This window comes from Micromesistius poutassou, assembly GCF_964030765.1.
Source record: "Micromesistius poutassou genome assembly, chromosome: 16".
NCBI classification, from domain to species: domain Eukaryota; kingdom Metazoa; phylum Chordata; class Actinopteri; order Gadiformes; family Gadidae; genus Micromesistius; species Micromesistius poutassou.
The window spans coordinates 10,172,806-10,199,963 of record NC_140286.1 but is presented as its reverse complement, the minus strand read 5'-3'; the positions used below and the strand labels follow the sequence as shown (position 1 = coordinate 10,199,963).

Here is a 27,158-nt window from a genome sequence, read left to right as displayed (position 1 = left end):
TCAAACTGTTGGCGGGATTCCCTTGTGCAACTGGTGGCGATTCCCCCAAAATTCCGGCATGCCAAACTTTTTGGCAAAAAACGAACGTCGCAAAATAAAAATTGCAGATCTCCAGCATGTCACATTACAAGACCTTGTCTCGTCGCCGACTTTTCAAAATTGTGGATGATCCTGCAAATTTGTCTGCGACAAACGATTCGGGGGCAAAATCGGGCTGAAATCGTGTAGTCCGAACCAGCCATAAGCAAGACAACAATCACGCAAAGTAACATACAACACACTTCTAGAAAACTGGAAAACATACTGTACTTAATCGTGAATGTGTTACAGAAACAGCAGTGCAACATTTTAGTCATGAAATATCCTCATCAAACAAACAATCGCTCTCATCAAGTCACCGAGGAGAGGGAAGGCTGAGGCTCGGTGTGACAGCCTCCTTTATCCCGTCATAAAGGAAGGGACATGGCGATGACACACGTCATTCATTAGAGAACACTTTAGTGTGCTGCGACATTCTACCCTGACACCCTACAATTATGGCTGTCCGCTCCAGCGAGTCGCCCCACACAGCCAGCCACACATTAAAGGTAATCAGCCAGCGGCGGCTCGCTCTCGGCTGCTGGAGAGAGCACTAAAAATGGACGTCCAAGTGCACCGTTGTTTGGTTTTGCATTTTCGCAGCCGACATGAAGAGACATCTTGGGTAAAACATGTCTTGCGTTTGAAACACAATTTAATACCCCGAAAAACATCCAGCGAATATAAAATGTGCTTCTCGTCACTTCATCTGCTTCTGTTAAAAAATCCTTTACTTTACTCACAGAGAGGAGACAACTTTTTTATTCAATGATCACACTCATTTCCTCCATTCAGAGACGTACAGTGAACATGGAGACGGCAGAGACGGTGTGGCGGGGTGGGGGGGGGGTGTCTTGTCTGGTCTCCCGCTGAGTCATGGTAGAGATCCAGGTTGACGGGTGGGCTCGACACTCCTTCACTCGCTGATCCCGTCCCACAACGAGTTGGAGGCGTGTTGCCATGGCGACGCCGGCAATTTGTGGTTGTACGGTAATATGCAAAATATGGAAAAACAGATTAAGACGTTTAGTACAGATGAATGAGTTGCAGGGAGAGGAAAAGAGGGAGACATTTAAAGAGAGAATGAGCGAGAGAGAGAGCGATGGAGAGAGAGAGAGAGAGAGAGAGAGAGAGAGAGAGAGAGACAGAGAGAGAGAAAGAGAGAGAGAGAGAGGGAGAGAGAGAGTGGCCCTGTGGTGAGACTCATTGAGTGGAGGAGCAGAAGATCACACACACCCTCGAGTGTGTGCCTCTGTGTCGTCTTGACAAAAAACAAACAAAAAAACTACAGAGCAGAAACACTAATTCCCTCTAAGTCGTCCGGTGTCCCAGTATTGTGTAGCCCTGTTCACCATCACTACACCCTTTTACAATACAATCAGGTCCCCTAGTCCTGTCATCAGTCTGTTCAATTAAGGATTACTTAGGTGTGTGTGTGTGTGTGTGTGTGTGTGTGTGTGTGTGTGTGTGTGTATGTGTGTGTGTGTGTGTGTGTGTGTGTGTGTGTGTGTGTGTGTGTGTGTGTGTGTGTGTGTGTGTGTGTGTGTGTCTGTACGTGTGTGTGTGTGTGTGTGTGTGTGTGTGTGTGTGTGTTTAAGAGTGTAAGAGTGTTTCATTTCTATTACAAGTAAAACATATGGACCCAACCAAGGAGACTATGAGTGAGTGCCTACATATTGGGAAAGTGAAATTAAGTCAAGTTTACTGACATACTATGAGCTGTAAATGACTAGCCTCATGTAGAATGTACTATTTTTATCACAGTTACGGTTTCAAAGAGCTTTCTATTTCATTGAGTGGGTGTAGGCATCCCATAAAACTAAAGCCTGCAAATGGGACTGACTAAAAGGAACACACTAAAGAATCAAATGGCCCTACGTGGTCACACGCAATCTGCTGCGACATAACGAACATATGGCGCGAAGACCGAAGACAAACACGAACACCATGAAGAACATGAAATCACAAAAAAACAACACCAACAACCGCAAACATAACACAAAACTATAGAGTATTTCCTAGTAGGGCTGAGAGCGATATGGGATCATTCATTCAGATTATATTTGGATAATATCGATTCCTGCGGCCAGCCCAGTCTCTGAGCCACCAGGGTGAGTAGGCAATAGGCAATAGGCATCCTCCACATTGCGGTCTCAGCCCACAGACCCCACTGAGGAGTAGTAGTGGGTGTGGGGAGGGTGGGGGAGCCTTCAGGAAGCAAGGACGCGCTGAACAGAAACGCTTGTAATCAGATAACTAGCGGGTTCAGAAGGCTTGCAGAGGAGACGTAGCTGAATAGTATTCTAGGTCTGCACACATGTTACAGTGGTGGTGGGTAGGGAGGAGAGCAGCAGGAGATGGTCCGACGATAAGCTAGGTCAGCAGTAAGACACATCTTGATGATCTATCAATCTATCTATACATCGGTCCATATGTCTGTCTGTCTAGCTGTACATCGGTCTGTCTGTCTGTCTGTCTGTCTATACATCAGGCCATATGTCTGTCTGTCTGTCTGTCTAGCTGTACATCGGTCCATATGTCTGACTGTCTGTCTGTCTGTCTATACATCCGTCCATATGTCTGTCTTTCTGTCTATCTATACATCTGTCCAAATGTCTGTCTGTCTGTCTGTCTGTCTATCTATACATCTATATATCTATATATCTATCTATATATCTCTATCTATACATCATGGCTATGCTCAGCTCTGGCTAAGCTCTGTCTCTGTCTCTGTCTGTTTGTCTGTCTTTCTCTCTGTCTCTCCTGTCTGCCTTTCTGTCTGTCTATCTATTTAACCATATGTATGTCTATCATTTTGTCTGTCTCTCTCTAGACATGGAGGAAGAGGAACCAGTAGCTTGTAGGATGGTGAATAGGCAATGATGCATTGTGGGAGACTATCTGATAATTATCTGATAAGCAGCAGTATCCACAGATGACCAGAATAAAATGGAAGAGAGTGTGTAGTGTTTTGTTGTGTTGTTTCATGACACAAACAGAAGCCTACTCTCTGTGTCAGTGTGTGTCTGACTGCTTTCATACCTCGTACGTTCATTCAGAAACGGAAAAACCGGACACAACTCTAGAAGCTGGTTGAAGGTTAAGCATTTGCCATGGCAACTAAAGATTCCAACTTTGCTTTTCTATTAGCGTGATAAAAATAGCTGCATGGCTGAAGGAGAAAGAATGTGGTGTTTTTTTGTCAATGGACAATTTTTCCTTTGAGGGATTAATAAAAAACAATAAAAAAGGCAAATAATCATCACAGTTATATTTATGCGTGTGATTGTTTTTATCATAATATTTATTTATATACAGTATATCTTTGTGGAGGGACTTGTTGGGAAATGGTGGGCTACCTCAGCTGCAGTTTGAAAGCTATTTCCTGTTCTGTTCTCTGAGTTGATCCGCACAGAGAGCAGCTTTAATATGACTCATGCTCCATTGATTGATGGCCTGGCCATCCCTTGGCCCCAGCTGTGAGGTGATCAATCATTGCTGCAACAACAGCCCTCACTCAAACCACACCGACGCTGCCTCAAAAATATCCTGGTCTTTTGCATGGGATAACTTCAACTGCTAACTTTTAATCTTCATCGATAACAGACCTGTTGGACACGTTGGACTCCCACTGAGCACAGCATGGGGAAGGAACGATCAATGATTCATGCATGCTTGCAGTCAATCAATCTATTAGTTTATCAATACATCAGTGCAAACCAATTAACACATGCCAATTTGTATTTCTATCTATCTGTCTGTCTGTCTGTCTGTCTGTCGTTCTGTCTATCTATCTATCTATCTATATATCTATCTATATACCTGTCTATCTATCTGTCTCTCTGTCTCTCTATCTATCTCTCTATCTACCTGTCTATCTCTCTGTCTGTCTGTCTGTCTGTCTGTTTCTGTCTCTCTGTCTCTCTGTCTCTCTGTCTGTCTGTCTGTCCATCCGTCTGGCCGTCCGTCCGTCTGTCTGTCTCAGTTTCTTTGGACTGCCCGTCTGTGTATCGACTGCTTTGCAGACAGCTCTGATGGACTAATGACCTCCTCCAGGCACCGCCGGCCCCCTGTGCCGGAGGAGGTCCCAGGGCTACGCTGCCTCCTCCCTCTCCATGGTGCTGAACCCACACTGGGACGAGGACGCATTCTGAGCTCTTGGGTCCCTGTGATAAACATATATATATATAGAGGGATTTGATGAGACAATGGCAGGGATGAGTAAGTGAAGTGTGCCCTAGATCATGGTTAGGAACCTCAATCTATAAACATGTGTACATTTTTGTTGTATAAATAATATTAATAAATGATGCACTTGCTATGCATAAGCCTTGCGTCGTACTGGAAGTAGCCTACAGCGTTGTGTATCACATCAGTGAGGTACAGTCAGTGGGATACAGACGATACAGCACAATCGATTTCTGTATGATTATTCTCGTTGCGTGCCTGTATGGCCATAGTTAAATCGTGTGCTGTCTTTACTGATGGGCAAAAACATATCTCCTAGGAATGCATACCTCCTCCTCCTCCTCCTCCTCCTCCTCCACCTCCTCCTCCTCGTGGCGCAGCGGCAGCCAACACGGTGAGCGCGCGCTGCGGCAGGCAGCACGAGCACCAATACCTATCATTTCCACACGACAACTGAGACGCGCGCATCTCTTGTAGGGACAGCGGAGCACGCGCTATCCTTACCGCCAATCAATTAGCAGAAAAAGAAACTAAAATATCGCACGTGTTCCAGATCAAACGCGCGGCTGTATGCCGACATTGCTTCAGAGGAGAGATTACGCAATGGTAAGTTCGCCTGTTTTGTCTTTCTACAGCAATGGTGCGCTCTTTTACTCGCATCCCATTTGCTTATTGACTAGTGTCCTATGTTTTTTTTTTTCATCCACTGGTAGTAGTGATATGTAAGAATATTTCTCCATTTAAAATTGACTGTTCTTTTGTGTTTTTACTTCCTTCTCGAACGGCTTGTTTGGGGAGATCTCGTATGCGCTATATGTTTATATGCCGTTTTCTAATTTCTGGAAAGGCGGATGGTTTAAGGAACTAATTGATCTTGAATTAATTAATTATAATTGCATATGTTCTGCATGGTGTTACGTTATTCGTTACTATTAGCCTATAGGATTGCCGCCTGTATTTTGCACGCTAAAATAAAAAAAAAGCTAATATCTCAAGTCAGTTGTCTAAGAAAGATATGAAACCCCCGCCATAGAGGTCAGAGTCTGTCCTATGTCTTTACGACATAGGACAAAATGTTAACTGGTGAACTGCAGCATTATTGCATTCTGACAGCCACACCAGCCTCTACAGACGAACCGCTCGCTTGCAGTTGGGTTAATTGAAATGATTGTCTCGTTGAATTGGGATCCGTCCAAACTAGTCCTGATCAATTATTTAAACCAACACATGTTTGGAGGAATTCAACGCACACATAAACCATGCCGACGATGCGTAAACATTTAATCGAATATATACCAAAGGAGCATCCATACGAGGCTCTCGTCGTGTGCTTACTATATAAGGTAGATGATGTTGTTATTCTCAAATGCATATTTATGAACGCTGCTTCCAGAGAAATCCCACATGGGAGTTTTCAGGAGGATCAAGCTCTGTCTGCTATATGTAAATGAATGAATGAATGTAATGTTTCATGCTCTCTCTCTCTCTCTCTCTCTCTCTCTCTCTCTCTCTCTCTCTCTCTCTCTCTCTATCTCGCTCTTTCTCACTCTATCTCTCTATATATCTCTATCTGTTTGTTATAAACATCTCTCCCCATGTGTGTGTTGTGTGTGTGTGTGTGTGTGTGTGTGCATGCATGTGTGTGTGTGTGTGTGTGTGTGTGTGTGTGTGTGTGTGTGTGTGTGTGTGTGTGTGTGCGCGCATGCGTGTTTACGTGTGTGTGTGTGTGTGTGTGTGTGTGTGTGTGTCTTTGTTTGTCTGGCTGACTGTGTGTTTGTGTCAAATGCATCTGCACTGCAAATGCCTGTTTCCCTTCCCCAGCGTGATCTATTTGCTCTTCACATCCATCTTATAGTGTCTCCAAGACCTCCTAACTGGGATGTGTGCTGTGTTAAGCTACAGGAACCCTTTATTTCCTTTAACCTTCTGACTCAGAGCCCCACCATAAGCGAGCTGCCATGACTTAGATATTCCAAAACCTCCATCTGTGTTCACCTGTGTGTCATTTATGTGGCCCTTCGCTGTATGATTCAGTTTTTTCGGGATACCCAAACAGATAGTATTAGTCGTGAAAACTTAAAACGTTGCCATGTTCGTTCTTTATCTAATCCTGTATCTTCCCTTTTTTTCTCTATCTTGCTTTATTTTTTTTAACTCTCTGTACACATTAGGCTTATGCATTGTTTCACTTAAACATCTGTGTTTACTGTGCATGTTTACACATCAAAATATACAAAATGCGTAGCGTTACACAACAGCTGTTGTGTATTTCTACCTTCTTGAAAGTACGTATCGATCGTACATGTGTGCTGTTTTTATTTCTCGAGTGTGCTACACTTGTTGTTTTGTGATTCTGCTGCAAAGGTCTTACAGATGAGTAAGATATGGGGGCGGCGGTTAGCATTTTGCTATTTCTGTTTCCCAGCTCCGTCAACTCTCTCTTTGATGCCGGTGCCTGCTCAGTGCGCAACAACATCCACGTCCATCTTATGAGTGTTTCCTTGTGGGGGTTTTCAGTTGGTACAAATGCTTTTCACAGAAATCCCTCTCTCTAGTCGCTCCGTCCATTTTCTCACAGCAGTTATATTTACGTTTACTCAGATGAACCCTACTATTGATGGGTTTTTATGAAACACGGTGGGCACTATGGCTCAGTAAGCAACACTAAGTGAGGCTCCGCCTCATACCTAATGACTTGGGATTGTGCTTAAGCTGACCCCTTCCTGCTTCACGCTAACCTTATCAGGGGAATGTGTGTTCAGACTTGGTGGACAGTAGCAGACAGCGCTGTGTGCCGACGTGGGCTTGACGCAGGCGTTCGATGTTGTGCACGACTCTCTTGTTTCCTTTGGCTTCGACGTCACCAGAGCATTTCACTACATGCCCTATCCACTGAGACCCCAGGCCGTTTAAATGTCACCTCTAAAGATCTACACCTTTGCGTCGCCGTTGCAAATCAGCGTCTCATTGGGAATGTCCGGTGGATGAAATGTAAATACGTTGACTGCCTAGCTGAGGTTACAAAAAAAACGGTAATCAGCCTGCTTACAGCAATTAACCGCTGTAATATCACACGATAATCACAACAACAAACAGGTCAACAAATGGTTCACAGAGGACAGACCAAATACGGCGTCGCCTGCCAAGTGTACTTTTGGGATGATCTTATCGGACCATGGTCTCGCGGAGTGGAGCGTGTGCTTTCATGAAGGGCTCCGTTATCCACTTTGACTCAGCCGTTTGGAAATGCTGGTTCATTTGTCCTCGTAGTTTGGCGGGTAGTTTTGTGCGAGGTGTATTTTAACTGGCGCCATGTAAAGTATAGGGGTGAGCTCCCAGGTGCTCTGGAGTCACCCCCGTCCAGTTCCTCATATCTGTGTGTCTGTGTGTCTGTATATTACAGAGGCCCTCTCCATGCTGAAGGGAGCCAATGTCCAAAAGAGTGTTATCACAGCATCCCTGTGAAAAACACACACACCCAAACACACACACACACACACACACACACACACACACACGCTCACACACGGTCCTACATACTCTGCGAGAGATCCACTTCACGGGACACAATGACAGGAATCCTGCTGGCTGCTATCTTTGTGCTGCCCTTGGTAAGTAAATAACGTGTGCAAAAGGTGCAAGTAAACATTTATGTGGCTGTGGTTTGTGTGTGTGTGTGTGTGTGTGTTTGGGTGGTGGTGTCAGTGTGTGTGTGTGTGTGTGTGTGTGTGTGTGTGAGTGTGTTTGGGTGTGTGTTGATGTGTGTGTGTGTGTGTGTGCTGAGCGCGTGCATGCGTGCGTGCCTGTGTGCCTGTGCGCCTGTGTGTATGCAGGATATTGCTCCTCCATCAACGCTTGCTTCTCCTCGGCTGCCATCTTTAGGACTGTTGTCAGTCTCTCATATTGCGGGGCTGCTGGCTACAGTCGCTCTGCAATGGAGAGGCAATTTGGCACATAATGCCACATCAGCACATCAGCATACGCCTCCGCCCCCCCCCCCCCCCCCATCCTGGATCAGCAGTCGGTCTCAGGGCAACCGAGTGCCTGTTAGGGAGGGTGGGGGGGTGGTGGGTGGGTTAACCAGCGGACTGGCAGTCCATCTGCTCCCAGTAACTGTGATCACTGCCTCAAATAACAGAGAGGAGGAGGAGGAGGAGGAGTAGGAGGAAGGTGTCCGCCAGCGCGAGTGTTGGTGAACATGACAACCTTTAAAACGATTTGTATTGTGCGTTATGCATGAGACGCCGCAAACGCGTCTCGTTTTTTTGCATGATAGCATGGTGTACATGGATAACGGTGAACGTAAGAAAAAATAAATTAAAGCCATTTTTTTGCCAGGCTTAAGAGTAATGGTACTCACACCAACTACAGAGGAGCTGGGGTTCTTGAGAGTGTGTGTGTGTGTGTGTGTGTGTGTGTGTGTGTGTGTGTGTGTGTGTGTGTGTGTGTGTGTGTGTGTGTGTGTGTGTGTGTGTGTGTGTGTGTGTGTGTGTGTGTGTGTGTGTGTGTGTGTGTGTGCGTGCGTGCGTGGTGGCGGTGTATGGTACAGTGTGTGTGTTTGGTGTATAGTCCATATGTCCTCAATGGTCCATAATATCAAGTTCATTATGTGCTCTTATGTGCAGCGGGATTGAGGCTGTTACGTTATCAGGTCCTGGAAAAGAAATACAAAAACACCCCCCAGGCCCTGAAGCAGGGCTCTGGCACTGCGACATAAATGCTTTATCCGTGCATGCATCTGTTTTCAACCAGAAATAAACAGCAGGTTGGAAAGCGACTGTCGGACAAGGGGAAACAAACGCAAGAGGAGAAGTGGCAATGAAAGAGGAAGGAAAAGATGAAGGAATTAAAAATAAATGCAGTTTCTTTCTGTTGGGAAAGAACTGCAAACTCTTTAATCACAAAGGTCCTTGCTTAGACGACGGGCTGGTGCGTGGTGTGTAAACTTGAGTTCCGCTCAATGGTTGAGTTTTGTGTGTTGAGTGTGTAGAGAGTGGGGTGAGTGTGGGAGTGACCCCGATGAGGTAAACACACAACAATCATTTGTTGAGATCAGACCGATAAACATAAACATGCTTCTTTGACAGCATAAACACAGACATACACACACACACACACACACACACACACACACACACACACACACACACACACACACACACACACACACAAACACTCTCATGCACAGTGAGCTGGCATGTATTGTATTGTATTTTTATACATTTCAAAATCCCTGAATTCTTCCCAGCGGATTTAAGCACAAAAAAAGCATTTAACAAAAAGTCATAACCAAGCCAACGCAAAAACAACAACAAATATAACCCTGATATCTCAGATACTCTCACATTCATTATTCATTAACCGGTCCCAGACTCCATCTTGCCTTCCGTGCCAACTATCATGCTCTAAATTTCCCTCTAATTCCTGGAAGGCCTGATCTTCCTCCGCACCCATGTTGGCGACAGGCTTCGCAGAACCCTTTGCTGCTTAGCAACATGGATGCTTGTTAGGCGACACAAAGAGCTCTCTCACCCTCTCTCTGCAACAATGCCTGTGGTGTGGCGTTCATTACAGTAATAGGTATCAAACACTATCAACAACTTGGAACAACAAGGTCTACGGCACATTTCGAACCCCTCCAGTAACGACAAACACCTGCCGCTCCGCCAAGGAAAACCCACCAAACCAACATGCATAGAGATACAGCAGGTTGTTTTTAGGAAATGAAAAGGTGCTGTGGGTAGGATTTAAGAGCTATTGTTTGAGTGTAATTTTTAAGAAATGGCATAGCCATCCGTAAGCTATTAGTGAGGGAAATGCACTGTGAGAATAAGTGTTTTGAGTTGTCTGCACCTGTCTTTCAATTCGATCATTTTGATTTTAGACAGCTCCCGCCTAATTCCCAACCAGTCTGGGCATCTCTTCGGTGATTGGTGAGGGAATCCGTCTTCCCTGTCAATCACAGGTGCATGACATGAAACGATTCTCAATGGTGGAGAATCCTAGGGAGAGAGGGAGAGGACGCTTTCCTCCAGACATGCAGAGATGGCGTGGTAGGATAGCAAAAAGGGACAAGGGAACAAATAGAGAGGAAGAGTCAAGAGACATGGAGATAGAGAGGAAGGAGCGATAGTCAAATCGAACCAGAAGGTGACATCTTTCCCTGGTTGGCGGTGGTGAAGGCCATTCAGAACAGAGTCCAGACAGAGAGGGAGATAGAGATAGAGAGAGGGGGTGGAGGGGGGAGACAGAGAGGGAGATAGAGAGAGGGGGTGGAGGGGGGAGACAGAGAGGGAGATAGAGATAGAGAGAGGGGGTGAAGGGGGGAGACAGAGAGGGAGATAGAGATAGAGAGAGGGGGTGGAGGGGGGAGACAGAGAGGGAGATAGAGATAGAGAGAGGGGTGGAGGGGGGAGACAGAGGGAGATAGAGATAGAGAGAGGGGGTGGAGGGGGGACAGGGAGATAGAGATAGAGAGAGGGGGTGGAGGGGGGAGACAGAGAGGGAGATAGAGATAGAGAGAGGGGGTGGAGGGGGGAGACGGAGAGGGAGATAGAGATAGAGAGAGGGAGGTGGAGGCGGGGGGGGGGCAGAGAGGGATAGAGGAGCAGCGGGACAGTGAAGCAGAGAGAGAGATAAATAAAGAGCTAGAGGAAAAGAGTGAGAGAAAGAGAGAGTCAGAGACAGAGAGAGAGAGAGAATCAGAGAGAGAGGGAAACAGAGAGGGACAGAGAGATGAGTCAGACAAGGGTCAGGGGAAGGGTGAGTTATATATTACGTTTATCCTATCAGGGTGGCGGAGTAGGGATGAACAGAGAGGAAACAGAGAGAGAGAGTGCTGAAGAAGGTGAAAGCCATTGATAACGCTACGCGGATAAATCAAAAATGCCACCTGTATTGTGCAAGTGTATGCATGCATGCGTGTGCATGTCTGTGTTTATTTCTGCCTTTCTTTCTGTTTATGCTTTGTAAAGGCAGTGACAATTTCCATGTGTGTCTGTGTGTGTGTGAGTGTTTTTTGTGTGTGCCTTTCTTTGTTTATGCTTTTTAAAGGCAGGCAGCATTTCCATGTGTGAGTGTGCGTGTGTGTGTGTGTGTCTGTGTGGGAGGGGGGAGTGTGTTACATTAATGGTTACTCTGACACATCACTGCCACAGATTTGAAAGGTTTATTAATATTGTGTCCATGTGTGTGTGTGTGTGTGTGTGTGTGCGTGCGTGCGTGTATGTGGTAATGTGTGTCTGTGTGTGTGTGCGTGAATGTGTGTGTGCGTGTGTGTGTGTGCCCGTGTGTGTGTGTGTGTGTGTGTATGTGTGTGTGTATGTGTGCGTGTATGTGTGCGTGTGTGTATCTGTGAGTGTATGTGTGCGTGTATGTGTGCGTGCGTGTGTGTGTGTCTATGCATGTATGTGTGCGTGCATGCGTGTGTGTGTGTGTGTGTGTGTGTGTGTGTGACTCGGTGTGTCCCAGGTGGTCTCGTACTCGGGACACTGCATCATCAAGCGGGAACATGAGAAATGCATGGAGCAGATTGAGCAGCACTCCCCCAACGACGACCTGGAGTTCGGTGAGTAAAGTATACATACATACATACAGTATACATACACACCACATCAGTAGTACAGTATGGGCATGTATGTGCATGTTGACACTTCGTGTGTGTGTGTGTGTGTGTGTGTGTGTGTGTGTGTGTGTGTGTGCGTGTGTGTTCGTGTGTGCGTAAACCCAGAGGTCAAGATGGGGGGGGGTAAGGGGCGCGGTCATGAGGTCATGAGGTGATAAGGTCATGAGGTCATGAGGTCATCAGGCCCCTATTAAGGAGATGAACTGGGGGGCGGTGACGATTCAGTTCCCCGAGCGTCACAGAGTCAAAACACGGGCTGACGTTTGCCGTTGTTTCACGTCTTCTCGACTATCCGAAACAGACGACTCGTCCGAAGCCCTTCAAAGTGTTGTGAATCGAAGCGAGGCCTCCAGCCCTCCGATGGCCATGGCTCTCTCACCAGAGTAGAGTGTCTGTGTATATCCAGTGATCTCAAGTGAGACTCCATGTCTGCGTGAGGCCTCCGACTGCGGCGCCTTCGCACTTTTTCTCCCTTGGCGACAACAGGAAATGAGGAAGGCGAGAGCTGGAAGTCATTATTATAGTTGGCGGTTGACTGGTTTTCATGGGCAGCTAGCGATCACACCCCATGCTGGGGATGGAGGACAAGCACATCCCAGCAGACTGTGAGTCCCAGCCGGCTCCCTGACTCACTAGCTATTCGCCTTGTTAAATACTAGTGTGTGCGTGTGTGTGCGCGTGTGAATGTGTGAAAACATTCATAGTTGGAGAGGTATAAAAAGCGCCCTACATTTGAAGGAAGCTCAGTTAAAAAGCGAACTTTTCGACCGAAAGTCTGTACTTCTCTGGATAATCCCCAGTGGGGCTGTATGTGTGGAGAACAATGTCAGAATCCGGCCCCTCCGGAGAGTTAAGACTATCAGTCCCTATTGTACAGGCCTGAGAATGTGAGAGCCAGAGAATTCACATTGAGCGAGTGGGCGTGTTGCTGACGTTTCTATCACACCACTGGTGCCGCAGCTGGAGCACGGAGCGTAGCCGCTTCGTACTCTTCTCTTCTGGCCAGTGTTTTGTGTTCCGACTTCTTTCCAAACTTCTGTTGAGATTGTGGATATGAATAAACGCAGTGCGGATAACACCGCAAAAAGAGCGTCACGGAGTTGGTAGCCTCACGGAGTTGTCAACAAAACACTGCGATTGCCACTGCATACTTTTCCCGTTACGTCCTGCCTCCTACACGCTCTACCCAGGCGTGTTTTACTTCACCTCACCTAAAGTGGACATAGTATTTCAGATAGGGGTGTAACGATACACAAAAGTCACAATTCGGTACGTACCTCGGTTTTTAAGTCACGGTTTGGTATGTTTTTCGGTACAGCAGTTTTTATTATTTTATTTTTATTTAACAATTGGATTTTGATTTGATTTATTAAATTGTATCAAACAAATGCCTTACACAAAAGACATCAAATACAATTGAGGATAAAAACACAATAATGTCCAGGACTTATTTCCATTGTGGTCCTCAACACAAAACATCAGGACAAGACAAGGCACTCACAGAGTGTGTGATAATCAATAACAACTTTATTCAAAAAAAAAATTCTTTCCGGTACTTACCGAAATGAAACGTGCATCGAACCGTTAGAAAAATTCCATACTAATGAGTGTATCGTTACACTCCTAATTTCAGATATGTGCGAACACGTCTGATTCGGCCTTTCTCCTGTTGTGAGTTCAGCTACGGACCTTATTCTCCAGAGTTCATCCTGAGTTCATGTGTGAAAGGCCTATAAGTGAGTTGTTTTTTTGCTATGTAAAGTTATGTTTGGTGTATGTACATACATATACATATATACATTTTTATTTAGTGGACTGCAGGAGCTTTATTTTTGAGAAGGAGGTGAAATGTGAGTAATGTTACTTATGTCAGGAAGCAAATGTCTCTGTGAGACGCCAGAGTGATTTTGTAGTGTTGGAAACACAACCACACCCACACACACCCACACACACACACACACACACACACACACACACACACACACACACACACACACACACACACACACACACACACACACACACACACACACACACACACACACACACACACACACATAGCCTACACACACACATACATACATACATACATACATACATACATACATACATACATACATACACACACACACACAGCATGCATTCCACTGCCCACACATGAGTATGCACAAAAAAGGGAGACTTTATATTTCACAAGATAGAAGCTGAGGAATTTGTGACAAATTCATTGAGACGGGATTTAGCTAAGATTAACCTTGAATGTCTACTACATCCATTATATAATTAATATCCTCATCTCTGTTCTCTGTCTACTTTATGGATAGGATTTCAATCTACTGTATGCTTTAGACTCACAATAGAATAATTCAATATTACATTTTTACCTGAAACATAGCATTTGACATCTGAATATAAAATGTTTAGGTCATTGTTAGCACTTTAGAGTAACCGCAACTGTAGATGAACATCCCTTCAAACATTTTACTGCCTAAACTTGATTTAGGCAGCAAAATGTCTTTGCATCGTTTGGCATTAACAGAAAATTAGGAAATTATTATTATGATTATTAATTATGATCAATAAGATTAATTTAAGCCTTGTTAACCCCATATATAAAGTAATATACTTGCTGTATAGGTGACTTGTGTTAGTATGTGTGTGTGTGTGTGTGTGTGTGTGTGTGTGTGTGTGTGTGTGTGTGTGTGTGTAAAATTTATACTAAATGTTGCTAATAATTATTAGTATTTATTAATCATGTGTGAACCTACATTTCACAAATGTGTCATTTCTAAACAAATGAAGGTGCTGTAGTTGATTCTGTCGTTATGTGTCAGTAGTCCTGTCTTTTGACTGGAGGTAGTGTATCTTTAAACATAGTTCATTACTACCCTTCCAAGAGCCGGGCATCATGTCCTCAGCTTAACCTACTGCCAGGCCCTCCTAGTACGGGCAGAGGACAGTTAACCAAGCCCCATGTCTGTATTTTTGGATCTTTGTTTACTCAGTGGAATGGAAGCGAGAGTGAGAGAGAGAGAGAGAGAGAGAGAGAGAGAGAGAGAGAGAGAGAGAGAGAGAGAGAGAGAGAGAGAGAGAGAGAGAGAGAGAGAGAGAGAGAGAGAGAGAGAGAGAGAGAGAGAGGGGGGGGGGAAGAGAGAGAGAGAGAGAGAGAGGGGGGGGAGAGAGAGAGAGAGAGAGAGAGAGAGTGGGGGGGAGTGAGAGAGAGAGAGAGAGAGAGAGAGAGAGGAGGAGAGAGAGAGTGACAGAGAGGGCGACAGAGAGAGAGAGAGAGAGAGAGAGAGAGAGAGAGAGAGCGAGAGCGAGAGGCCCAACAGAGTGATCCGTCGATATCCCAGAGATCCTGCTCCAGTGATTGCTGGTGGTTAGCCGGCAGCAGCCGACCTTTAGCCGGTGGAAATGATGAATGACATTCTCCTCCCGTTGTGGCTGCCGAGCAGCAGCCAATCTGGGCTTGACTGGTGATTGGTATCCTGCTGTTTCACCGGAACCATATCGTATGGAGTTAGAAGCCGTGTGTCTGGAATATTCATGAGATGCTAATGTTTCCAAACTCATTCCACCGTATGTGTATGTGTCTGTGTGTTATCATATCTGTGTGCCATCATAATTAATACCCCCCTCACACCTGGTTTTGGGCAATCAGATATTAATTGTAAATTGTATTAATTGTAAAAAATTGTAAAAAATTGGGTGTAAAATGGGTGCAAATGTGCATGTCACATTTGTAAAACTGTGTGTGTGTGTGTGTGTGTGTGTGTGTGTGTGTGTGTGTGTGTGTGTCTGTGTGTGTGCATGTGTGGGGGTTTGTTTGCATGACATTGTGTGTGTGTATGTGTGTGTGTGTGTGTGTGTGTGTGTGTGTGTGTGTGTGTGTGACAAGCATTGTGTGCACGTTTGGGGCACCTCTTGCATGTTTTTTTGTGGGCCGGTGGGCGGGGGGGGGGGGGGCTGTAGCCAATGACAGATGCCAATCCTCTCCTAGGGTGGCTGTCCTGTGTGTCTCAGTCGTACCACTCGACCATTTCGCTGCTATCTGCCCTTTAAAAAAAAGTCATTGGATTCATGTCCAGCTCACCAGACAGAACCAAAACAGATTAGGGACTGAAGCAGAATGGAGCAACATCTTCACTCGGACTCAGACCCACACACATCATGTACACAGACACACACGTAGACACACACGTAGACACACACACACACACACACACACACACACACACACACACACACTCATCATGTGCATAGACACACACGTAGACACACACGTAGACACACACACACACACACACACACACACACACACACACACACACACACACTCATCATGTGCATAGACACACACGTAGACACACACGTAGACACACACACACACACACACACACACACACACACACACACACACACTCATCATGTGCATAGACACACATGTAGACACACACGTAGACACACACACACACACACACACACAAACACACACTCATCATGTACATAGACACACGCGTAGTCACATGGGTGGACACACATTCACAAATACACGCTCACATGCACATAGACACACACCCACACACACGCACACACACATGCACACACATACTCTCACTCATCCACACACACAAACACAGACACACAGACACACCTGCTTCATTATATTAATGCACATGCTCCCACTCTCATGCATGGTAGTAATGCATTATTACTACCGGCACATGAAGCATGCACATGCACCCCCCCCCCCCTCCCCCCCTACACACACACACACACGCGCACACACACACACACACACACACGCACACGCACGCACGCACGCACGCACGCACGCACGCACGCACACATACACACACACACACACACACACACACAAAAACGTTCTCAGTCCATAAATCATTGGGGGATTGATTTTTCGCTGCCACTGCAGCAGAGTAGTAGAGGGCAGCGATAAACTGCATGAAGAACTGGGACAGCATTTGCCTGAATTCTCTCCTAGTTTGTTGCAGGGGCCACCATCTTGGATCCCATCTCACACACAATGGCTGTTTCCCAATGTGAAGGCTGCAGCCTTGCTAGAACGCTTCCTTGCGAGTCGCGTCCTATGGAGATGAGGCTAGAGTGCTGGATAGAGTGCTGCCTAGCGTTCGTAGCGTTCAGAGTTTGGAACGACTTGCTAGTGTGGAAGAGCTTCCGCTTCCGTTTTTTAATACTTATTGTTGTTATTGGATACAGTAGTTTGTTTAAACACCAGCTACGTACATATTAAAACAAATCAATCCATGCAAAATACAGCCTATCATTAGGCTCGGTCTTTAAGTTTAAATGTTTGCATTTGCATGATTAATCCATCAAAAGCAATACTTCACAAAATATTTCTGAAAACGTTCAATTAACTTCACTTGTATAAAGTAATGTTTTAAACGCCAAGGACTGTGGGGGTTTTGGCTCGTTGAGGATCCATCGATGCATCCTTGAAAAATCTTGGAATTCTTAAAAAAAATGGACGCAAAAAGGGCGCGAATTTCCAAGTGTTCTCACCATTAGAACGGTGCTCCTCTGCATTCTATGACGTGGCCTCCTTAAAAGGGCGGCCGTTGAGCATGCTTCCTTCACATTGGGAAACAGCCAATGAGCCCAAAGCAAAAGCCATGACAAAAGGAGCTGGCACTGTGTATTGAGGACATGGTACATGTGTAGAGTCATGAATATTGTGATGGGATGAACCCGAGTTTCCTAAAAAGACTGAAGGCATTCTCCATGAATCTGCCCTTGTTGGTCTAGTTAAATCAGGCCAAGATTTTATCAGCCTACATTTTGAACTAATGGTCGGTGCCTCTTGGAAGGCCCTTTGGTGATTTGGAGGATAAGGCCTCAAAATGAACTAAAGAAGCTATTGATCTCTGCTTACCACAATGGGCTTCTGTGTCAACTATGTTATTTTAAGTTATTTTGTTGTTTCTTTTACTCACAGGACTCTCATGCTTGGTCACAATGCTTCATTATTCAGCCGCTGAGTCTAAGGCAAAACAGTGTGTGGGAAAATCTGCCATTTTGTGGAGCAGTACAAAGTGGTTTGTACTGTGGTTTGAATTTGTACATTGATCTTGAAAATGAAAAACCCATTTGAATTGAACTTTGAAGTATTCTCTCACATTAATCTAGGACATACCTTGTTATGAAGAAGACAACAAAGGGTGATCATTCTGAACGTCTACATTCATTCTATCAGTCATCGTCCTGTTCCCGAATCAGGCACATTCGAGGCAAATTAAAAAGGTGTTGTTTACAAACACAAAAGGGTTGTTTACATAAACAGGGGCCATCGCTTTAATCTACCCTTCACCTACATTGCCTGATCCATTGCTCCCACCCCTCTACCCCCCCACCCCAGGGTGCCCCTGGCTGTGGGACAACCTCACCTGCTGGCAGGCGGCCGGCGTGGGCCAGGTCGTGGAGGTCAACTGTCCGGAACTCTTCAACGACTTCATGAACCCCCACGAGGGCAAGTCCTCGTCCTCGTCCTCGTCGTCATAGCAACAGCAGTCGTGCATGCCTCCTCATTCATTCACAATTCACATTCATTCACAATTCATTCACAATCAGCCGCAGCTCTGACGCATCTCTGAAGCTGTGCGTGCGTGTGCTGGCTCGTGATGACTGTGGTTTTGTGTTTGTTGTGACGGCCAGAGATGGGAAAGGTGGTCCGCAATTGTACGGAGGACGGGTGGTCCGAGCCGTTCCCGCACTACGTGGACGTCTGCCTCTTTGAGGACAACACCACCAAACCAGTAGGGACCCCCCCCCACTTATCTGTCAGGATATTACCACCCATCACCTGTATGGCTGGTACACATCCTAATCAGTACCTAATCACATTCCCTATGTTTGTTTGTTTTTGTCTCTGGTTGGTTGTGTGTGTGTGTGTGTGTGTGTGTGTGTGTGTGTGTGTGTGTGCGTGTGTGTGTAGGACATGTACTATGCGTCGGTGAAGGCTCTGTACACCGTGGGCTACAGCACATCGCTGGTGTCTCTCACCACAGCCATGGTCATTCTCTGCAGATTCAGGTGAGTTTGGTCACTGTTAGGGTTAGGGTTTTATTTATTAAAGAACTATTCAAGTTACGACAATGTACATTAAACACGTGTCAATATCTTTGGACGGCTGGTTTATAACAAATGCGAAAACGTAGGTCATCTACGGATGTTGAAATTTAATTGTTTAAATGTTGTGTGACTTGTGTTTTAAACCCATGCAAATTAATGATATTGCTCTCTCCCCCCCTCCCTACTCTCTCCCTCTCTACTCTCTCTCCCCCTCCCTACTCTCTCTCCCCCTCCCTACTCTCCCCCCCCCTCCCATGCTCCAGGAAGCTCCACTGCACCAGGAACTTCATCCACATGAACCTGTTTGTGTCCTTCATCCTGCGGGCCATCTCCGTCTTCATCAAGGACGGCGTTCTGTACGCCGAAGAGGAGGACAGTGACCACTGCTTTGAACACACCGTCAGTCCCTCCTACACTCTCAATAGGGCCTGCTTTACACAAACCTCCTGTAATATCGAGAAGGGTTGTGAGAGTGCAAAGAGATTTGTTCTCCATCTTGGAAGCGTTTTGGACAAGAATATTAGACGGATGTCAAAATCTAGATTGTATCTGGAACAAAAAAGGTATCTGTTTACACAAAATTGCACAAGGTGCTGTTAATTTATATATATATATTACATTTATACATTAATATATATGTATACTTACAGATGTGTATATATATATATATATATATTTATATTTATATATATATATATATGTGTAGCTCTTTAGTAAAGAGCACGGTATGTCCCTTTAGCACTAGCTTCTTTTATAACATGCTATTGACAGCTAGTTGCTTACACGGTGATGAGGAACCCAACCGCACAAGAGCTCCCCATTCTAAATGTAATCACCGAGTGTGTTTTGTTTGTGTGTGTGTGTGTGTGTGTGTGTGTGTGTGTGTGTGTGTGTGTGTGTGTGTGTGTGTGTGTGTGTGTGTGTGTGTGTGTGTTATATGTCGGTTGATTATGTAAAATTATGGGCAGTCAGCGTGGCCTTGCTATATGAATTCTAATAGGCTTTTAAGTGAGCTTATATGGTCCTCCTTGTGTTCTCCCCGTCTCCCCTCTTAAGTGACGTCCGTTGTTCAAATGGATTTCAAATCCAACGCGGAGGCTTGCTATTTGTTTATTTATTTTTTTACAAAAGCGAAACATGCTATTAGATGACTCACACTCTCCCCTCCCTCCCCATTACCCATGCAGAACCAGCCCTCTCCGGCGCGGCCATTGTTTTTGATAAATAAAGCTATTTATGTATGTTAATGTTTTTTAAGCAAGGCCACTAGAAAGACACATTATCATATCAACGGCCCCAGCCGCTGCTGCTGCTCTCGCCGTTTCCTCTTTTTTTTTTTTTTTTCCATGAAGCTCTTTGGCCTTTAACTGTCACCATGGAAAACACGGGTTGCATGTAGGCGCCTGTTAGGGGGCTGGGGAACATGCACACACAGCCTCACGGTGACAATAATAATGTCATCAAACGTGGCCCCCGCTAATCCAGCGTATAGGTCCTCTGCTTGTCTGCTGTTGCAGCGTAATGTGGGTAATACATAATTAGTTTGTGTTAAAGGTGAAATTCGTCATTGCACTCTGCTGCCCCCTAGAGCATCCCTGTTGCTACTGACGACTATCTCCGTTGAAACAGAGTCGCTGCAAGGAGGGATTTTTTTTCTTTTGATGTTGGCTGCTGTCAAGCATTTTTATTTATTTGCATTTTTTCCAAACCAGAAGGGCACGTTCTTTTTTTTCGATATATTACCACCTTGTATTAAACCAAAAATTGCTTGGACAAAAAATAATTGTTTTGACAAACGATTATTATTATAATCCCAGAGGGGCTTAAATGTGCTTTTGATTGTTGCTATTGGCAGAATCTTAATCAACTATTTCTGGGGCAAGAATTTGGCAAGAAACCAAATGTGCAAGGGAATTAGGAATTTGATCATCCTTTACAACTGACAATATATATATATATATATATATATATATTTTGTCAGTTGTAAAAGATGATCATATATATATATATATATATATATACATTTTATTTTTCAGAATGCGCATTTTCTTTGATTTTTGTTTGTAGGTGCCGTGCAAGACTGTGATGGTATTCTTCCACTACTGCGTGATGTCCAACTACTTCTGGCTGTTCATCGAGGGCCTCTACCTGTTCACCCTGCTGGTGGAGACCTTCTTCCCAGAGAGACGCTACTTCTACTGGTACACCATCGTCGGCTGGGGTGGGTACCATCTGCCCTGAATGCTGGAAACCCCAATATGTAGTATTTCAAAATAAAAGTATTCTATGAGACTGTAACACCAACAGAGACCTTCATATTACCTGGTTGAGCTTAGGCAGTACTGTGAGACAACACACAGCACTGTGTCTTGTGGTGTTCATGGGAAATGTACTCTTTATTGTAGGAAAAGCTATGGAAAGACAGGGTTTATTTCTTTCTGGAACCTTCCTATATGCATTTAGGCCATCAGAGGTGCTCATCATACTAAGAATGAATTGATGACAGTAGTCATCCTGACGTCCAACATGGGAATATGTGTGATCTATTGTGTATGTTACATCATTTTCTGTAATCTCTGCATGGATTCATGTGATTAATAACCTAAATCGGGATGTCGTTACAATGCAGGGTGTTAATGCGGTTTTAATGGGTTTTTATTACAGGAACTCCTACTATCTGTGTAACGGTCTGGGCTGTTCTCAGACTCCATTTTGATGACACTGGGTGAGTCTGAGCCCTACTTCTACACTGTCATCAGAGCTTATGGAGCAGGTCTGGTACAGTACTGTAGCCTTTTGTCTTCAGAGTAAATATCAGAGTAAAATATAAGGAATGGATAAGCAAAAATAATTTTGAACGAATCACCAACAACACCACAGTTTGAAAAAGAATCCCAGATGGCTCGACGTAATTTTTAAAATTTATTTATATTGAATATATTAAACCCAGTTATCTATATTTTATTAACATCAAAGCGGGGAAGAAATTTCTGCCTGAAGAACGAATTCTTCAGGCAGAAGAATGCGTTCCATCATGGGTCTTGATCATACAAATTGACATTTCTGTTTTCCCCTCCAGATGCTGGGATACCAATGAGAACACTGCCCTCTGGTGGGTGATCAAGGGACCGGTGGTCGCTTCCATAATGGTATGAGGGCAAAGTATTAAGCAAATCGAATACCGCCATGCTAAATACATTTTAAAGTTACATTATGCAATATTTGTGATTTCAAGCTAGCTTGAGTCTAAACACAAAAAAACACTCTGTTCCTCCCAACTCCCTTTCTGTTCTCTCTCAAACCCTGCACACCATCAAACAGTGAGGCTTGCTGATAAAACGTTTACTATACTAAACAGATCTCTATACTGCTGCAGAGTCGGATCCATGAACCTGGATCCATGTAGCCTCAAAGTTAGCGTGGACGAGACAGAATGTGTTCCGGAGCACGCTTCAAACAAAAATAAAGTCGCATATTGTACCATACCACCATCTTTAAAATATCGTCCCCCATCAACTTGTGTCTTTGTGGTGATGATGACACATTTGTTTATTATGTCAAATGTTCCTGTTTTCTGTCGCAGATCAACTTTGTCCTGTTTGTTGGGATCATCATCATCCTGGTGCAGAAGCTGCAGTCTCCCGACATCGGAGGCAACGAGTCCAGCATTTACCTGTAAGTGGCCCGATCCCGGAGATAGGGTAGCTTTAGCTTTGAACAACAATGAGCGAGGAAACAGTGACCTAAAGCGGGTCAACGACGCGACCTTCACCATCATTATGTACGTACGCTCCTCGAAACACATCTGAACCACAGACGGCTCTGTAACCAGGTAGCAGAATCCTTTACACACAACACAACGGTGTCGCCTGAGATCATTGCATTACGTCAAAGACGAATCCATCATCCAGCCCTGCTCCCCTTGGTGATAAAACATGCTGGGGGCGGTGGGATCATGACCATACAGCTTCCAATGCATTCCCCCCCCCCTCCTCCTCCTTCTCTTCCTGAACATTAGCCTTTCATCCCCTTATCACCATGGCTACGTGCTGACTGTTGGCACAGTAAGCTTTGATCTCGTTGTACACCAGTATTGTATGTACAGTGTGTATACAGTGTATACAGAAGGATGTACTATATGTATATTTAGCCTTGTTGTTCTGCACCAACCAGGCGAGGGGTCTTTGAAGACCCTGTGGAGAGTTTCTATTGTCATGTGGTTGGAAAATCTCCATATGTCTGCAGACATGATCAGTGTGGAGGTGTTTTTGTATATATACGTATTATGTGTGCGTGTTTATGTGTTTGTGTGTGTTTGGGTGTATTTCTGCAGGAGGAAGTGTGTAGGGGGGAGGGTGTGTGTGTGTGTGTGTGTGTGTGTGTGTGTGTGTGTGTGTGTGTGTGTGGGCGTGCATGCACACAAGTATATTTATACATGTGTGTACTGTACTGTAGGTGTGTGTGTGTGCATGTGTTCTTGTCCATGTACGTGTCTACTTGACTGTGAGTGTGTGTGTGTGTGTGTGTGTGTGTGTGTGTGTGTGTGTGTACGGGAGTGTGTGTGTGTGTGTAAGGGCGTGTGTGTGCGTGTGCATCCGTGTGTCTGTGTGAGTTCCTCCAGACATGAGTGTCCCTAAAGACGTTGTCCTTGTTTTGTGGCTGTGTTGTTGTTGTTGTTGTCTTTGTGCTGTGTAGCAGCTGTGCTCAGAAATGCTTCAGTGAGCCCACACAGGCGGCTCAGCACTCGTGCAGGATGTCAGAGTTATCCGCCATCACTCTGTAAGTGTGTGAGTGTGTGTCAGTGTGTCTTTCTGTGTGTGCATGTGTGTGTGTGTGTGTGTGTGTGTGTGTGTGTGTGTGTGTGTGTGTGTGTGTGTGTGTGTGTGTGTGTGTGTGTGTGTGTGTGTGTGTATATGCATTTGTATGTGTGTGTTTTTCTCTTTTTCCATGCATGTGTGTTTGGTAGTGTGTCTCCTCTCATTGCGTGAAATGATATTTGTGAATTTCCTACAATTTTACACACTGCCTCTTATAGACCAGGCCTTAAGCACTTCATCGTTTTGCATCAGGATGGAAGAATTTATAAGATCTTCGGCAAACTAGATGTGAATTGTTAATGATTTAGTGATGATTTAGCAAATATTACACGAGAGAATGCAGATTTCATCAAAGGGGGTTTTGCCACATTTTAGCAGTCTTCAGTCTGAAGGACTTTGTCCTTCAATACTAGGAAATAGTATTCATATGATATATATCATTTATTGATATATGTTCATTATAGCTAATGGTTGCTTGGTAGGAAGCGTCATTGAAATGCACTCCATAAAAACCCTGTTTTCAATTCTTCGACTCGTGTCCCTGGTCCTTTGTGCTTTGTCCGTTTGTGTTGACTGTACCGCATCTCAATCTCTCCCCTCCCCCTCCCCCCATGCTCGAACACAGATGAACAAGCGTCTCTGTGTGAAACACCCATTAGGTTGAATGCGTTTCGATGTCGTACGAACACAGTCTCACGTTCGTCGTGAGGAAGGGAACGCCCGAAAGGAAAACACCCACCCAAAACAAATGAACCCAGCTCCGAATGAAACGTGACGGCGTGATAGGTTGAAACGAGCGCGGGAACTGAAAGCGAGTCCCGCACGAATCGACTCCCTGTCACGTCTGCCCACGCCGCAGCTGACTCTGCGCGCCCCGCGCCCTAATCAGGGAAATGTACCTCCGCTAAATTAAAAAGCGACAGCTGCAACCGCCATTCTGCAACCTTGCCCTGATGTGACTTCACAGTGACAACCCCCCCCCCCCCCCCACAAAATAAAAAAAACACCAACTCCCCCCCACCTCTATCTTCCGAGCAGAGTGGAAGCGCTGATGGAAACACACTCAGGCGGCATGACTTTGACGTGTGCGTGTTTCGCGTGCCGTATTGAAACGTATTGAAACCGTTTAGAGCATCCTGGGGTTTTCCTCTCTGTCGTGGTGGAGGATACATGCAATTTGAAGGAGTGTAACCTTGTGTTTGTGTGTGTGTGTGTGTGTGTGTGTGTGTGTCTGCCTGTGTGTGTGTGTGTGTGTGTGTGTGTGTGTGTCTGCCTGTATGTGTGTGTGTGTGTGTGTGTGTGTGTGTGTGTGTGTGTGTTGTGCACGTGCAGGCGCCTGGCCCGCTCCACCCTCCTGCTCATCCCCCTGTTTGGTATTCACTACACCGTGTTCGCCTTCTCGCCCGAGGACGTCAGCAAGAGAGAGAGGCTGGTGTTTGAGCTGGGTCTTGGATCCTTCCAGGTACACACACACACACACACACACACACACACACACACACACACACTGACACATAGACACACAGAGCTTTGCCTACTTCTGAAAAACGGGATAAGATGGGAGATACAGCCTAGGTCAAAGGTCAAATAATGAGGTTTTGAGTCACTTGGCAGTAGCTTTAAAGCTGCATTGTGTTGCTTTAGTATTCTTCTTTTTTGACATAATGATACAAAATAAAATAGCATATTATGAAATGTTTCACTGTTATTATGCACACATGAAAATTATGCACACATGAAAAATTCACAAGCGATTATAGTTGACCATCTTCTGGTAGACTTGCTCATTTTGAAGCCATTTGCAGGGTGCTGCTCCCAAGCCGTCCTAGTCCTGCTGCTCTGTTCAATCCTGACTCCTCTGTTCCTCTCAGGGCTTTGTGGTCGCCGTCCTCTACTGCTTCCTGAACGGAGAGGTAAGCATGGCTCTGGCCCAGAAAACACGTGATCCAACCATGTGGTAGACAACAGTACCGCTCTGTAAAGCCATCGCAAGGGTCACGACTATTTCCTTATTGAACTGGGACGCTTTTATCCAAAGTGACTTACACTGAATTCAGATAAATGCTGTTAAACCTGCACTATGTATGTTTTCCCAATTGCAGCCTCCAGGGGCTTGGGTTGTAGCTACAGCTACAGCTAAGTCATCTCAGAGATGTCTGAGATAGTCCCATGGTAGGTGGGTGCAAAAAGTGGACCAGAATAAATGCACTGATGGAGAAAAATCCCCTAGGATGGATTGACCCGTGGATGGGCTCGTTTTAAAACGAGGGGGGTCCAAAGAAGTGACGCTGTGAGGTTTCTCCCCCACAGGTGCAGTCGGAGATCAAGAGGAAGTGGCGCAGCTGGACGGTGAACCGCTACTTTGCGGTGGACCTGAAGCAGCAGAGGCACCCCTCGCTGGCCAGCAGCGGGGTCAACGGGGGCACGCAGCTCTCCATCCTCAGCAAGAGCAGCTCCCAGATACGCATGTCCAGCCCCCTGGCCGAGAACGCCAACCTCAGCCTGCCCACCTGAGCGCCTGATTGGTCGGAATAAAGGTGTCGCGGTAATAAACCCCCCTCCCCCCACCCTCTTTACATTCTAGACCAATAAGAGTGACCAAAAGTGGACCGACCCACTCCATTCCCACCCCACTCCCCAGCACCTCCCCGCACCCCCCGCAAAAGGTTTGGTGATCCACAAAGAATATGTTTCCAAATGCTTTGTATGAAAAATATTTGGTAGGAGTTGGGTTGAAATGGGTACAATTGATGTATTCGATTGTGTTCATGGCACAATGCACTCTTAATTAACGACACCCTTTGAATTGTGATATAGTATAGATGCTTTTAAATGTATGCAGACAATTCCGTCTGTTCCATTTTATTTTTTTAAAACGTTTAATACTCTCTCTATTTCTCTATTTCTCTCTCCCCCCCTCTCTCTAACTCTCTCTCTGTCCAGATCATTTAAAAATGAGTGTTGTTTGTTATTATTGCTAAACTGTAAAGTATATGCCAAACCATTGAGCAGCATTGAAAAAAAAAAAAAGGATGAGGTAACTGGAGAATTGAACGCGTGGCTTTTGTAATGCACACAAAGTGTTTCAAAGTGTATTACAGGTTGCCCAACGGGTCGGTGGACGACCCAACATTGAAAGGGTCACCAGACCACCGCCTTGCTTGTACAAATGCTAACTGTTTCAGTGTGATATCTTTTCAAAACAAAAAGGAAGTTTTTTTACACTCAGCCATAAGTACAGAGTATGTCAAAAGATATTTATTTCAAGAAAACATTAATAATCAAATCATGGATTGATACTGTACCTTGTAAATAGATTGTTTTTTTAATGACCTTTTCAA

The 27,158-nt window shown here is 45.2% G+C and overlaps 1 protein-coding gene across 2 annotated transcripts; it reads left to right on the top strand.

The window, feature by feature from the left end:
• Positions 1-7,835: 7,835 nt before the first annotated feature.
• On the top strand, positions 7,836-26,339 carry adcyap1r1a (adenylate cyclase activating polypeptide 1a (pituitary) receptor type I; the record flags this gene model as incomplete). Of its 2 annotated transcripts, none has more annotated exons than XM_084480924.1 (14): positions 7,836-7,877; positions 11,737-11,833; positions 18,288-18,398; positions 18,584-18,684; positions 18,864-18,961; positions 19,264-19,399; positions 21,068-21,221; positions 21,665-21,725; positions 22,080-22,149; positions 22,584-22,675; positions 23,696-23,779; positions 25,150-25,279; positions 25,689-25,730; positions 26,115-26,339. In XM_084480924.1, 14 exons carry the CDS (start codon positions 7,836-7,838, stop codon positions 26,337-26,339), a joined length of 1,443 nt encoding a protein of 480 aa, XP_084337050.1. The 2 variants fall into 2 exon arrangements, with proteins under 2 accessions (XP_084337050.1, XP_084337051.1); XM_084480925.1 differs by having other exon boundaries at positions 26,128-26,331.
• Positions 26,340-27,158: the final 819 nt, after the last annotated feature.